At 39.6% G+C, this 14,988-nt stretch overlaps 1 protein-coding gene across 1 annotated transcript in view; it reads left to right on the top strand.

Moving 5' to 3' along the window:
* LOC106940045 (semaphorin-6A-like) overlaps window positions 1-14,988 on the top strand; it is a gene marked incomplete at its 3' end in the record, with an annotated part of 45,842 nt that overhangs the window by 16,819 nt on the left and 14,035 nt on the right. Inside the window, exons 7-11 of the mRNA XM_015022670.1 lie at window positions 2,301-2,518; window positions 4,364-4,495; window positions 7,494-7,649; window positions 12,284-12,457; window positions 14,713-14,853. Of these exons, the coding sequence (XP_014878156.1) occupies window positions 2,301-2,518; window positions 4,364-4,495; window positions 7,494-7,649; window positions 12,284-12,457; window positions 14,713-14,853 (821 nt within the window). The remainder of the gene's footprint in view (window positions 1-2,300; window positions 2,519-4,363; window positions 4,496-7,493; window positions 7,650-12,283; window positions 12,458-14,712; window positions 14,854-14,988) is intronic.

Genomic DNA, 14,988 nt, shown 5'->3' with positions numbered 1-14,988 from the left:
AGTGGTGGGAGATCTGATGGAGCAGAGAGCAATTTAACATTCAGTGGATGATATCTCCCCATTATTTCCCAACAGAATGGCCTTCTCTGACAATGTAAAGAATCGCTTGTGCAACGTGGCACAACTGATAAATCTGCTGTGGAGGAATAAAATAAAACAAAAGGAAATATATTTCTTAACATCGATATAGGCTTGGGGTGAACAAATTAGGATGTAAATCTGGAATAATGCAACCTTCAGCTTGACACTCTCACCTGTTCAGCATTTTCTGTTGCCACACACTGAAGCAGCCCTGGGTGAGGCTCGCTGCACGGCCAAATCTCTCATTCATATATCTGTATGTGGGTCAATGTGAGAACGGAGGGTTCTGGTGTTTGCATAGCCGTGAGTGTGTGTGTGTGTGTGTGTGTGTGTGCGCGTTTAAGGATCTGGTTTAAATGCATGTTTGCACCCGTTCACACTGTCAATTTCGGGCCATGGTTGGAGTTATAGCTGTTAACTATAGTGTGACAACAGCTAATTACAACACTGGCTACCAAATCTAACAGTACAGCTGTAATTACAGTTTTTGGCTCCTATTTAATGCTGTATGGTTAAAACTTTCTGTTGCCAGGTGCTGACTAACTAAACATATGGCACACCAATTTACTGCAATGAAACACCAGGCTAAGATGTGGCTATCATTAGAAGAGTTTTCATCACGGTGTATATTGGGTTCTTTAAGGGGCAGAAACACCAAATACGGTATAAAATAAATATTTATGCTCGGTGTCTTAAATGAATTTTCCATTCTGTCTGTCATGTCAATAACAATAATGCTTTGGAAGGCCTCTTGAATTTCACTGACTAATTACGCCGAAGCTGTTTCCTTGTTCAATATTCCTCCTCTTGCCAGTTTTTTCTGAAGGAATCTCTAAAATACTCTTGTTGAAAATGATAAATACTTTCTAGTTAAAATTTTCCATTTCTTTTTGATTTAAGGACCACAATAGATAAGGAAACATGTAACTATAGCACTATACTGCTAATAGTTTTAGGTTACGTTTCATTACATCCCATTTTTAATACAAATAATTTTAATATGTCATTGGAACACCTTAACAGTTACAACATCTTCAATTCTTCAAGGAAAGATGCTTATAGGACTTACAAGTCAGTTTATGCTGATGTTTGATTGTTCCTCCAGAAAAGGACATGTCCAACATGTCTTGTCCAACATCAGCTTTGACACTGATGGTGGACAAGAAGGCTGGTCTCAGAGTCTCTGCTCTAGTTTATCTCAAAGTGCGCTGTCATGGTTGAGGTCAGGACTCTGCAGGCTTGTCAAGTTTCTCCACCTATGTTCTCATATTCTCATGGACTTTGCTTTGTGCACTGGTGTTCCTGTTGGAACTGTTGGGGAAATGCCCATAAAGTCAGACATAAAATCATCTAGTACGTTGCTGTTGCATTAGTAGCTCCATTCACAAATGTTTGTAGAAGCAGTTTGCATGCCAAAGTGCTGGATTTCACATACCTGCAGCCAGGGGAGTGGTTAGAACATCTGAGTAAAATGATAGAGGGCTGAGTGAATATTTTTGGCTATACAGTACAAGTTAATCCTGCACCTAATTATTCATCTGTGACAGAAGTTTCTGTAAAAGGGTTTTGATTTGTGGAACCATCCTTTCCAGTCTACCTCACTCTTTTCTAATGAATGCTTGGATCGACCCGAGCTTCACCTGACATGGGATCAAGTATCCTCAATGTTTTTTTTCTCAAAATCTAATTATATGGTGAAACTGCAAAAGAGGAGCTGAAAAGAACAGCTAATTATTCCCAGTGTTATCCAATGTGCAGCTTCAGCTGGGTGTGCTATAAAGGTTTCACCAAGAAAAAAAAGACAAAGTGTCACAAACACTGCATAATTTTTTAAATTTTAAATTTTTTTTCTGGTTCTTCCTGTAAAATTCAATCAACTATGTATTATGGAAACATAATGCTTATTTTATTCATGCTAAAATACCGAGTTTCTCACTTAGTGGAACGAGAACAAGTAGAAGGAATTGGATTGTGCTTCAATCAAATATAGGATAACAACCAATATTGGTTATTGTTACTAACCGTTCCAACCGTAACATTGGTTATCTTCATAATCAATGTTCATAATTGGTTATGAACAGTGCAAATCACAGTTTCCTTCTTACTTAAACCTGCTAATTATGACTCTTACATGCCTATAAGTGTCCATGTACACCACTTAGAAATTAAGATGTGACTGACAAAGATGCCATAGGATTTTAAATGTATGACTCCACCAGGTGGTGTTTCCCCGGGTGGCGAGGGTTTGCAAGAATGACCGCGGAGGTTCTCCTCGCGTCCTGGAGAAGCAGTGGACGTCGTTCCTAAAGTCCCGCCTGAACTGCTCCATCCCTGGGGATTCCCACTTCTACTTCAACATCCTGCAGGCCGTCACGGACGTCATCCACATCAACGGGCGGGATGTGGTGATGGCCACTTTCTCCACGCCTTACAACAGGTATCCTGAATAACTAGGAGGCTCATCTCAGATCGGTGTGAACACGCCAGAAGCTGATTTTCATTGTTCCAGCTCTTATCCTGGTTATCTTTTTCAGTTAGAAGTACTTTCTAAAAACATTTTGACAGCCTGACCTTTATTAACGTCGGTAGAGCTGCTGCGCCTCTCGGCGACACGTACTTTCTGAGCGTTACAGGGCACACATTTACATCTCCTGTCAAAACAGTCTCGCCGCCCTTTTGACTTGCTGGCCTTAAATCTTATTTTCCGTTTCTGTTTCATGTTTCTAACTGTTCTCGAGGGCCATGGGAGTTTTTAATCTAAATTGAAAATTACCACAGAAGCACAGAGCTCGTCTGATAGCTCATACATATTGTAATTCTCTATTTTATGGCCGCTTTTTAAGCAGATAAGACAATTACTTGTGACAATGCAATTGAGCATGGTTAATGAACATTATAACCCAATGAAGCGGCACTTCTGAAACATTTCTATAAGGTTCCAGCATTCATTTTCTGTTTCATAGTTGGGGAGTGAGATTAGTGTGCAGACAAGACTCCGAGTTTGTCTGTCTGCCCACCTCGTTCTCAGTCTCTCCTCCTCGTCAGCTGTCTGGTAAAAAAATGAATATAATGGTCCTGCTTTCTGCACATATTCAATAGCGACAGCAGTTACTGTAATTTAGCAGCTGAGCAGAGAATTAACAGCTTTCTGACCTTGCTCTCTATAATGCTGCCCTTGTGTATTCTCGTCTCCCCAATGTCTACGAGACGAGTTTAGCTCATGATGCAACGCCGAGAAAATTCAACCAAGGAAAAATGGTGGAAAAACGGATTCTCTCAAGTTTTTTTCTTATACTTTTGAATGCAGTTGGATAAAGAAATAGAGAAATGAGTCACTGATCAGCTATGCATTGATTCCACACAAAGGCAGCTGCTGCGCCGCTATTTGAAGATGACGATTCTTTTCCCCATTTAAAAAAAGAGAGGCAGTAATAAAATTATTTGTTGTTCATGGATGGAGCTCAATAGTGGATTTGTAATGAACTTCAATGTCATAAGGAAGGAGTTTGGGGAAACCCAGTCTGTAGGCCAACGATTAAAGAAAAAAAATTATTACAGCAGACTTTAAAAATCCTGAATAAACTTGTTAAAATATCAGGTTTCTATGGTGCAAAAACCAAGATAAACCATTTCAGAACATTTTCACACCACAGATTTTCAATCTCCAAATGTACATTTACAGAAGCCATAATTTTCTCCAATTGGTTTTGGTTCATTGGAAATTGTTTTGCAGCCTTCTCCTGACTGGAGCCTTTTGATAGAGACCTGTGGTATGGACTGTCTCTGATGGTTTTAGGTGTGATGTGACCCAGAAGATGTCAGAAAATATCAGCCAAACTTCATTTGGGGTTTATCATATTTCTACCCTGCATTTGTTTAACTTTGGTAATTTAATTTTTTAAGTGTTTTTTTGTTCTCATCTAAAGGATTCCAGGGAAATGTTGGGCAGGTTTAAAGGTGGATCTGAAAACGTTTACATTGGTCTAGTGTTTTCAAATGACACAAAACTGGTGCTAAACAGTGGGATGTAGACTTCTTATATCCACTTTATGTATGAAATGCTATGAAGAATGATTGCTTTTAGAAATGCAACAAGTTCTCCTTCGAAATTTAAAACAAGGCAGGAGATTTAAACGCCTCTGTAAATGGATTGTAAATCCATGTCTCTGTCTCTCAGTGATAGTCCAGAATTGGCAAGATGTTTCCTTGTGAAATGTTCAGACAGTGGCTTGTTTATGCATTGTTTCCTTACTTTAATGTGTGTGTTTTTGTGTTATGGCAGCATTCCAGGTTCAGCAGTGTGTGCCTACGACATGGCGGAGGTGGCCCGCGCCTTCACTGGGCGATTCAAAGAGCAGAAATCCCCAGACTCCACCTGGACGCCTTTTCCTGAAGAGAGGGTTCCCAAGCCAAGGTACAGACAAGCAACACACACACACGCACACACCCACACATGGCAAATGCATTAAATACAGAATCGACTGTCTTTCTGTCATTACTCTCAAAAACTGCTCTCAATCACGCAAGTCATTTCTTTAGAAAACTGAAAATGACTGTTATCTAATCACCTACTTGCACTTCTGTTATTCTAATCATCTCTTTTGAACATCTGCTGCACATCATCTACAATTCCTTGCAGAACTATTCACAATGCTTCAACCATTTCACGTTCAGGTTATTTGAATACTTTTTATGTGATAGACCAACAAGGAGTAGTTGATAATTGTGAACTGGAGGGAAAATGATTCCTGGTTTTCAAAATTCTGAGAAAGGTTTGAGAACCGTGGAGTGCGTGTGTATTCAGCCCCCCTGAGTCTTCGTAGAAACACCTTTTGAGGAATGTCTCCAGCAGCTTTGCACATCCAGAGTGACATTTTCTGCTCATCCTTCCTTACAAAACAACCCAGCTGGGTTAGGCTGGATGCAGAGCATGTGTCAACATCAATTTTTCAGGTCTTGCTACAGAATCTCTCCATGTTTAGGCTTGTTGTCCTGCCCTGCTGGACAACAATCTTGTCTCAGGTCTTTGAGGTTTTCCCCAGAATTAGGTTTTGTCCATCTTGCCACTTACTATGATATTTTTTTCCTGTCCCTGCAGTAGAAAAGCATTTTTTTACCACCACCATCTTTCATCATGGAAGGTGTGTTCAGGCTGATCAGAAGTGTTCTTTATTTTGGGGCATCAGCAGAATAATAATTTTATTTTACTTGAAAACTGTCTGTGTTTACCTTCTTTTTTTGTGCTATTTTATGTTGATCCACCACATGAAACCCTGATAAAAATTTATGTTTCTCCTTGTAATTTGATGAAAAGTCCAAGAGATTTGAAAACTTTTGCAAAATACTGAGCATACATCCGCTCTCAATCACATAAACACAATCTTTTTTTCATAGTTGCACACATTAGCTCCCCTGCTCCCCACCCGCAGTTTCATAAGCATCAGCAAATGAAGCATGAGATCATTTTAAATATGGCTGGCTAATTCCACAAATGTACCGACCTGATCAATCTCCCATCTATCTCTTGTTAATTAGAGCACTGAGAGTTTTTCTTATTTCCTGGAGGGAAGGAAAAAAAAAACAGATTCACTACAAAGATCTGGGCTACGATAATTGTTGGTGGGTGTATAGGTCCTCACTTAAAGCCAGGGGATTTGATTCTTCTACAAAACACAAGCTCTACATTGCTAATTTAATGCATAAATGAATGTACATGAGTGAGTTCACCCTTTTTACCTTGATTAGTGTATATAACGACTTGTTTACCCTGAGTGAGGTCAGACATTTCTAGAAGCAGATATGCTCACATTTGCTTACTGCAGTAATTGATGGGATTGATTAAATTTCTGCTCTCTGCCGCATTCAGACCCTTTTTATCTACAGGCAAGCAGATGGAGAGCTGCAACAATGCCACCAAGGTCCGGTCCTGTGGCAGTCTGTTCCTCCATGTGCTAGACTCCCAAACCCAATCATTTACAGATTTTCATATTTAATACATGTCTGTTTCGGTTCTGCCGTCCATATGCGTGCATGTGTGTGTGTGCATACCCTGCAAACTAACAGCAGATATTATTCTGTAGCTTATTTCAGCGGCCTCATAGATTTGGGAATCCACTTTAGGCTCAGGATTTTACAGTTAAATGTGTTTTCTTTTAGCAGGAAGTCAATGATCAAAGTTTTGTAGCCAGTTTCCCACATTTGGTTCTTGAAAAGCTTTAATCTGCTGATGTTTATGTAGGAATTCAAAGTATTTTTACATTGTAAAGAAGTTGCTAATCAGGCAGATTTTATCATTTAAAAATAGATTAATTAAAAAAAAAGACTGCACATTTCCACTTGCCTTTAACATCTTGACTTCAAGGAATGTTGATTCTTACCAGATAATCTGATATTTACAAATCATTCAGGATGTTCACCATGATAGGCAAAGTTTGAAAGCTCAACAGGATAAAACAAAGCAAATTTAGCCTTTTTACATCTTGCTACAGGTCCTGTTTCAGCCTGAAGAGGTGATATACCTCCATAGCAAAAAGATATTTTACATAGATCCTTTCGCCTTTAGAGCTTCCTCTTGACTGCCTAATGAGGTTGAAAAATCCTTCAGATTGGTCAGGACCACAAAGCTGAAAATCAGCCAATTCACTAACATTAACAGTTCTTGGTTTATCCGCAGCTCTCTCACATTCTGCAGGATCTCGTTTGTATTTAAAAACTTTCAGATTTAGCCACAGTTTTGTGAACCCATTTGAAGGGTCGTCCCGGGATGTTGGGAGGAGGCCTCACCATCCGAGTCAAACCACATATGCTTTCGTAAAATTACTTCCAGTTCTCAAACGGGAAAGAAAAAGTGGGAAAACGGAGCAAATCTGACTGAAATGTCTCTACCAGCAGCACCACATATGCGCATCTTAAAGCTATTTCTCTGGACGACGCTCAAATGTGTATTTTAAGGCTTGGTCTTTTACGTATCTACAGTGCAAGGCCAGCTGTCTGACATTTCAGGGACCTGGTGTGTGTTATGTGCTGTGAAAGGGTATCAAAGAGCGCACTGTAAAGAGGTTTTACAAGCTCTCCGAGGCGACATGCCTGCAAAGAGGATATGCTATCAAAAGCAGCTTCTTTTTTACCAGCTCCTGTAAACGGATCACACTGATAGAATGTCTCAGTGCATTACCCCAAACTCAGAAAAGAAGACATCATGTGTCCTCCTGTTTGACCGAAGGCTCTAGGAATAAGTGTTTAGCCATTTATGACTTCAGTCTTATTGATTTTAAGGGAATTAGACTTTCTGTCTTCTGGCGGCTTCTCGTTTTAAACAGTTTTTTTCCATTTAAACGTTTCCTCCTTATGACACTTTTCTTTCCCCGTTTCTCACATTTTGTTATCGTCCTCTCCCTCCACTGCATTTGCAGACCTGGCAGCTGTGCCGGCACTCCATCCATGGAGAGGTACAAGGTATCCAATGAGTTCCCTGACGACACTCTGAACTTCATCAAGATGCATCCCCTGATGGACGAGGCTGTGCCCTCTATCGCCCACAGGCCCTGGTTTCTCAAGACCATGGTGCGGTGAGTACCTTGCACTCCAAAAAGCCCGCCGTCGTCAGAGGTCCGTGAGCCTCTTCAGCCCAGGCTGGCAATTATCTGAAGTGCTGCTCAGAGAGTTAGACTCATTAAAAGACAGTAGTGCTCCATCACAAACCCGCAACTGACCTATTTTTCTTGGAGTGGAGGAAACGCTAATTCAGACCTTGCTATCTTTTTCCCCCTACACAACAGAGTAGTAATCTTTGGAGTGAGTATTTAAGATACTCACTGGTGTTTATCTTGATCCTTAGCTCATTGAAAACATCTATAAGGTCTTATTAAAGACATTTTTTTCCCTCTCTTGACTTGAAGCTTCCCCAGACAGTACACTGGAGAGCAGACTTCTTTTTAGTTAATGTGGCTTTTCCCCCTGTGCCCTGAAGGTTTCCTAAAACCTACTGCACCATGATGCTTGTTGTTTGATCTTAAAGGTTTATTTGATTTTTTTTAAGCTATGCACAAAAGATTTTATCAAACACACGTTTCAAGTGGTTTACATCCAACTGAATCTTTAGATCAATACTTAAGAACTGATTTGTTCTTAGAAGACAAAGTTATATCACCACTTCCTGTGAATGACTGACTTGTTTTTTTTGTATCTCTGTAGATGACTGCACTGCAGGGAGACAGTTTCTTTTCTCGTCATCCCAGCAAACCGACATCTTAATGTTATCAGTCTAACATATAATGGCTGTTTTAAGTGACAGTCTGATTATCGTTGTTTGGCAACAAAGACCAGCATTTTAGATCTTTAATTGTTATAAGCCTGAAGAGCTGCAAACAGCATTTATAAAATCAGTTAAAAGTCCATCTGGTACACTAACTAGATGATAAGGAAACATTTAAACAGCTCATATTGTATGAATGGACAGACCTTTTAAACAGGTCTGTCCTGGAAACTAAATATTCCTTTCAGGCTTGTCACATACATACTCATCCAGACCTGGAAAATGTTTAAATGATATTCCAGACTATTCAAAACCACCTAAAAACCCATAAAGATGACAGATAATGAACAGAATTGCCGTATTTTTTTATTGTTCTGGTCTAAATAAAAAAAAAAAACTACCTCACATGTAATGTAATGTTTAAAACTCATGCAGACTGTTGGTCTCCAGCCCCAATAAAGGCAGATTTTTCTTCAGGTCCAGCTAAGAGATGGTGCCAAGATAGCACTGGATTTTCAATGCAAGCAGCGGCGCTTTAGTGGTGCACTGACCTCCGTTTAGGTCTGGAACTGGTTAGGTGGAAAAATCCTTACTCTTTTAAGCTGAACTCCAGCACTTCAACATATTCCTAATGAAAATAATTATATCCTCACATTTCTTCTTCTTACCTAAAGCTGCTCTGGAGTTAGCAGTTCTGGGCACATCCATGACATGCCTCAGTGGCGGGCAAGGAATATTTTATCAATATTCCTTGATAAAAGCTTTTATTTTGGCATATCAGACCCGAGTTGCTGTGTTGTCTCTGTTACAATATAAACAGTTTAGCATGAAAGAGCTCATTAGTGTTTCTGATTTGAAATATCACCCCAATCAGCAGAACATGTCGATTAACATGCGGGCCAATTGCTGAAAGAATTATTTAAGCTTGAAAAGTATCACAAAGGCATGTGGAGTGGATATAAAAACCCCTGTTGGGGTTTTATTGTGGATTACTATTTTGAGCTGAAGTCAACTGGAAATGAAATCAGTAATAGGATTTGATCCTTGTCACACCCCAGAGAGGACACCCGAATATCAAGTATAGGCTTTCTGCTCAATATGAAGACGCTTTTTTTTTTGTTTTATCTCGAGATTTGCAGCGTTTTGGCAGGGAGCTCAGCTAGTTGGACGCAGTCAATCACTTCAAAGAAGGAGACACATGCTGAACAATTACACTCGCTGTGATTTTTGTTATCTGGATCAAAATAGGAAAGACAGACCTTGCCTTATTCACTGAGATTGTATTATTTTAGTGAGTTAAAACCCTAATTTCATACCCTTTGGAGCTCCTGTTAAGACTGAATGAATCAAAACCTAATAACTTCATATTTTTGGCTTTGTGAATTGGCACTGACCATTTTAGGGGAAACTTTAAGCAAGCAGGAGTAGGTTAGTGCTTTTTCAAGTAAATTATATCTTTAGAGGAACATTTGTGCATCACTTTTAAACTGATTTTACACAAGGAACACTCAGTCAACATTAATGACGGCAATTGTGGACTTCCTAGATTTCCGGATAAGCTTTCATCGGTAATCTTTAAATCCAATCTAGTTCTATTAACCCCTAAAGCCTTAATCTGTGTTTTTGAAGCGTCCATCTCGAAACATTCTCCAATCCAGTTAGCAACAACCCCTTAACTTTAGAGAACAAACGGAACAACCTCAGGCTGTATGGATACAAGATGCCACAAAGAGGCCCGAAATACAGTAAAGCTAAATCACAAAGCTTCCTCCATATCTTATATCTTGACACTTTAATCAGGCTGGGGTGTAAACCAACACTCAGCTGTGTCAGTTCCTTCTGATTGAAATAGATTTAATTAAATTGAAAAGCCCCAATCTCAGCAGATAAACTCCATGTGCTTTACAATAAGTCTTGCTATATTAAAAAAAAAACAAAAAAAAAAAACATGTTCCACATGTCTGAAATGTGTGGCATGCAAGACATAAATATAAGAAAATAACCTGGAATTAGTGGAACATCCAGTACTTTAACGCCTCTGAAATATATGTGTCAATTGCAGAGTTGTATAGAACATGTGTGTCGGGAATAAAGTTGTGATCAACTGCATCAGGATGACATGCATTACCATGATAATTGCCAGTCAAATTTATGTCATACAGTCAGCTTTTCTTTCAGTTTCAAGCTTTCGACATCTCGATGCGAGTGAATCTTCCTCAGTATAAACAGAGAATTTGCATGACGGTACATAATTGAAGTTATTATTGAATCATCGCTGTAATATTTGACAAGCACGTCTTGGTTATATATGCAATTTTAATGGCTTTAAGTTGCAGTAAAATCTTTCAACAACCCGTCAAAAATGAAAGCAGCCTGGTTATCAAATTATATAAAGCCGTGGTAATAAATTTATAGGTGCATGGTGCAGGAGTTCCAGCAGATATGCAAAAGAATGCAAAGTAAAACAAGCCAGGTATCAACATCAAAGTAAAGGTGAGAAAATTTAGAATTTTTATTTCTACTAGATGTGGATTGAGTCATTTTTGAGTAAAAATACCCCACTTTCACAATATCATTGTATTTACAGAAATATTTAAGACAGTGTATAACAAATTATTTTACTTCAGGATCAATCAGGCAGCTTCTTTTTCTAATATCAAATTTAACATATAAACCTTGTACTTATACTACTTAAGTAGTAGAGTTATGAAAATAATCTGGTAATAATAAACACTTTATTTTTTTTATATTTTATACATACATTTTGTAGTAGTTTTCACAAACTCATTCAAGAGATGTCCGTCTAACACTGCAATACTAAAGCAATACTGTGGTTGCTTTTAGCAGCCAGAAAATCTAAATTCATATTTCTTTTTTCCCCTTATAGAAATAGTAGTGCTATTTCTGGCAGCTGACAAATGTGTACAACAACAGTTTTGTGAGGGGCAGTGCTGTGCTTCCTGTATGCCCTATACATGAAGAAAAATGTTCAGTCATTCCAGAACCTTCACTGACATCTCATTAAAACAACTTTGAGCTATCTGGGCTGTTTTTGGTGAACCTTGTTACCATCTAGGAATGGTACTGTAATACAGGGAATGGGTTGAAATCCCACTGCTACCACCAGGGAAACGCCATGGTACACTGAAGCAGAAAAACAGACATTTTTCATATTTTGTTTCGGAGTTATCACCACATTTGGTATAATTGTAAGTACAATACAATTATTATTCTGAAAAATAAATCATATATATTGCCATATATACCAGAAACAATGAAGTGCAACAAAAACCACATTTATTGCATAACCTTTGAAAACAGCCCCTGTTGCCATAACAAATCCGATCCAATAGATGCAATCTCCAATGTGGAGAACATATATTCTCCACATTATATATTAAAATACATAAACCAATGTGCAATTATTCTCCTTTTTGTTGAGGAGAATATTTATTTGTCCCTGAACTTAAAAACAGAGATTTGACTCATAAAAAGAAAAGGTATTTTTGCAGGAGCTAATCTGTACTGTTGTTGCTCTAACAGATTAAATGGACGAGGTTCAGAGTCAAATAGTCTCAACTTCAGCAATTAGAACATAAATGTGTGCTTGTTTCCGGGTGCTTGAGACACTTTGATGTCATGTTTTTGTTCTCCCTTTAACCCCCTACAGGCATTATGACAGTCTGATGAATATAAAATAACATTTAATTAACAAGATAACAGCCCCCTCCTGCTCTGTTGTCTTTTTTAGACACTTGATATACACAATGAAAAGCCCATTAAGTGATTAACTGATTGGCTCTGCAGTTATTATCTGGACTTCACCTCAAAACATTTACTTGATGTGCGTCAACATTTATTGCTCTTTCAAACATCGTTATGTGTGTTTGCAAATTGCACTAATCAACTGATTGGTTGATTTACTTTACCCGGTAATCCTTCTTCCAGGTATCGCCTGACGCGGATCGTGGTGGACAACGAGGCGGGCCCCCACAGGAACCACACGGTCGTGTTCCTGGGATCCGAGAAGGGCATCATCCTGAAATTTCTGGCCAAAATGAACAAAGGCTTCCTGAACGACAGCCTGTTCCTCGAGGAGCTCAACGTCTACAATCCGGACAAGTACGTAGCTTTGTGAGCATGTGTGTCCAATAGAGGGAACACATGGATACAGTTGCCACAAACAAAAGAGGGCCAGTTTTTTTTTCTCCCTAATCTCTGTATGTGTGTGTTAAGTGATTCAGAAGTGTTTCATTCTGCTGTTCTACCATCGATCAAGTCAGCCAACCCACTAGCTCCACCGCTACCCGCCGGTTCCCCCGACCCAAGCTCTGAAGTGAAGCCAGTCACCCAGATGGCTACTCTATCATTTAAAGGAGTTTTATCAAGTTACACTTTGCCTAACCACAGCTTCTAAATTAAAGACACAGACACTAAAGCTCTGGATAGCATTGGAGTGCGGTTCCCAACCGCATTGGAGCCGAGTTCTTTCCAAAATGCCGGCTGATTAAAGGAAACACACACGTACATGCTCAGGCAGAGGGCCGCGTTTGTCTTCAGAGCCAGCATCGGATGTCCCGCTAATTTATCACATCTTTGTAGGATTGTGCTGTATAGATGAGCCTTTCTAACCCCAAACTTTGCTGAGAACGGTGAACAGAGAGCTGTCGTGCAATAGAAAAAAAAAAAAAATAAAATCTGATGCAGTGCAGTCCTGCCAGAGCAAATATTTGGTTGAGAGGTAATGAATGAGAGGGGGGGTGGCAGTACGGACACAGGAGAGAGAAAACAGTCATGAAAACCAAAGACGAGAAACTGAAGGGTTAGAGCATAATAAGTACCAAAGTGTGGCCGTGGGGCTGTTTGCGGCCGTTGGAAAGATTTTTTTTCTGAACCCCGACTGCGATTTTAAAATATTACAAATTTTCTATGTCAGCACAGACGGTTGATGAAGATAGACTCCTTTTGCAAGATGTTCATGGAAAATGCCAGGCATTTTGAAATTATTTCAGTGCATTTAGGTTAAAAATTTGTCTGAATTTTGTACAGCAAACAGTGTCATGAAGATTAAGGAGCAGACAAGTCAGTGCAGCAATCGTCAATTAGAAAACAATATTCTAAGCTTTGAACATCTTGGTTCAGTTTCCTTTTGGGATCAAAATAGTGTTTTTGAATTGACTTGAATTTGAACATCTGAAAGATCCACAGCTGAGGTGGGAGAATCTTTTGACTGAATGACTATTAAAGTCACATGAAGAAAGTCATAAGAAATGCAATTCACAGTTTGGTCAAAGGAGAATAAAATAAAACTTTTGGCCCAGAATGAGACAGTCAAAGTCCGTACTAAAAACAATTAGGAATCTTGAGAATTAATTTTTACGTAAATTGTTTTCAGTGAGTTTGAGCTGGTGGTGCAAATCTGGAAGACTTGCGGGTTTAGTTAGAGCGCTATGTGGAACTTCAAATGAAGTAATCTGGAAAAGGGGTAAATCCAAATTTTTAAAACACTTTCCACCTTTCACTCCACAAGTCCCAATTAAAAACACTAGACTTTGATTTTGTTACAAAGGTTAGTGTTGAAAAAAGGTCAACACTTTTGCATTCAGAGACCATGTGAAGGAGATGAAGGTCCTTCCTCGTTTCCGTGTCTCTTCCTCTCCCTCTAGCTCCCTTCCTTCTCCCCCCTCTCTCCTGCTGGCTGCAGCAGAGCATTCGCCGGCTGCTGGCCATCTGGCTTCAGTCGTGTACAGTAAGTGACTTTGCCTCCCTGCCTGGCCAGCTAGATCAACGCAGGCCCGATTGTTGTGCATTACCCAGTGTAGATGGACTCTAAGCCCTAATTGCGAGCGATAATGCAGGACCAGAGCTCTGTGAACAGGAGATTAAATCCCAGAAGCGGGATGCCAGGACGGAGGGAAAGACAGGATAGAAGGATGCTCGACACACCCCAGAGGGATTAGAGCGTGCTCCTGCAGGGCAGTGGAGACAAAGTCGGCTAACGGGGGTGGAGGAGTGGTCGCGTGCGGAAGGGATGGATGGGCTTGAGTTACTGTTGGTGGATTTTACACTTAAGTGCTGCTGACTGCTCACAGCGCCCATCTGTCTGTTTATCTGTTGTATCCGTATCACCCTTTTTTCTTATCTCTCTTTATCTCCCACTCTGCTCCTGACCTCGTGTACACTCGGCTAGCATTATCCGTTTTCTTGCTGAGCCCACAGTTCATCTGTCTGCTGCATCTTAATCTGCGTACTTTGTTCTTGAAACTAACTCTTAAATCCCCTCTTAATCTTATTGTGTTGTCCTGACCTCTCTTTGGTCTTTTTCATTGCATTAAAATATAAATCAAACATTTGACCCTCTCTTTTGGCTTTTCTAGGTGCAGTATAGATGGCGTGGAAGACAAGCGCATCATCGGGATGCAGATAGACAGCAAGAGTAACGCTCTGTGGGTGGCTTTCACCTCCTGTGTGGTCAAAGTGCCGCTGTCTCGCTGTGAAAGGCATGGAAGATGCAAGAAGTATGTGGGAATTCCAGCCTTTATATCCGTTTGTTGAACAATTTTTTTTTTTTTTTTTTTTTTTTTTTTTTATTTCTTTTTTAAAAAAATTGGGTTTTTAAAAAATATGTTCTTTACACTCCTCAAAACCCCCCG

The sequence above is a fragment of the Poecilia latipinna genome, unplaced genomic scaffold (assembly GCF_001443285.1).
Source record: "Poecilia latipinna isolate Pla-1442-1.1 unplaced genomic scaffold, P_latipinna-1.0 Scaffold3073, whole genome shotgun sequence".
NCBI lineage: Eukaryota > Metazoa > Chordata > Actinopteri > Cyprinodontiformes > Poeciliidae > Poecilia > Poecilia latipinna.
Note: the sequence above shows the minus strand (reverse complement) of the source record. Positions and strands in the feature narration are given on the sequence as shown.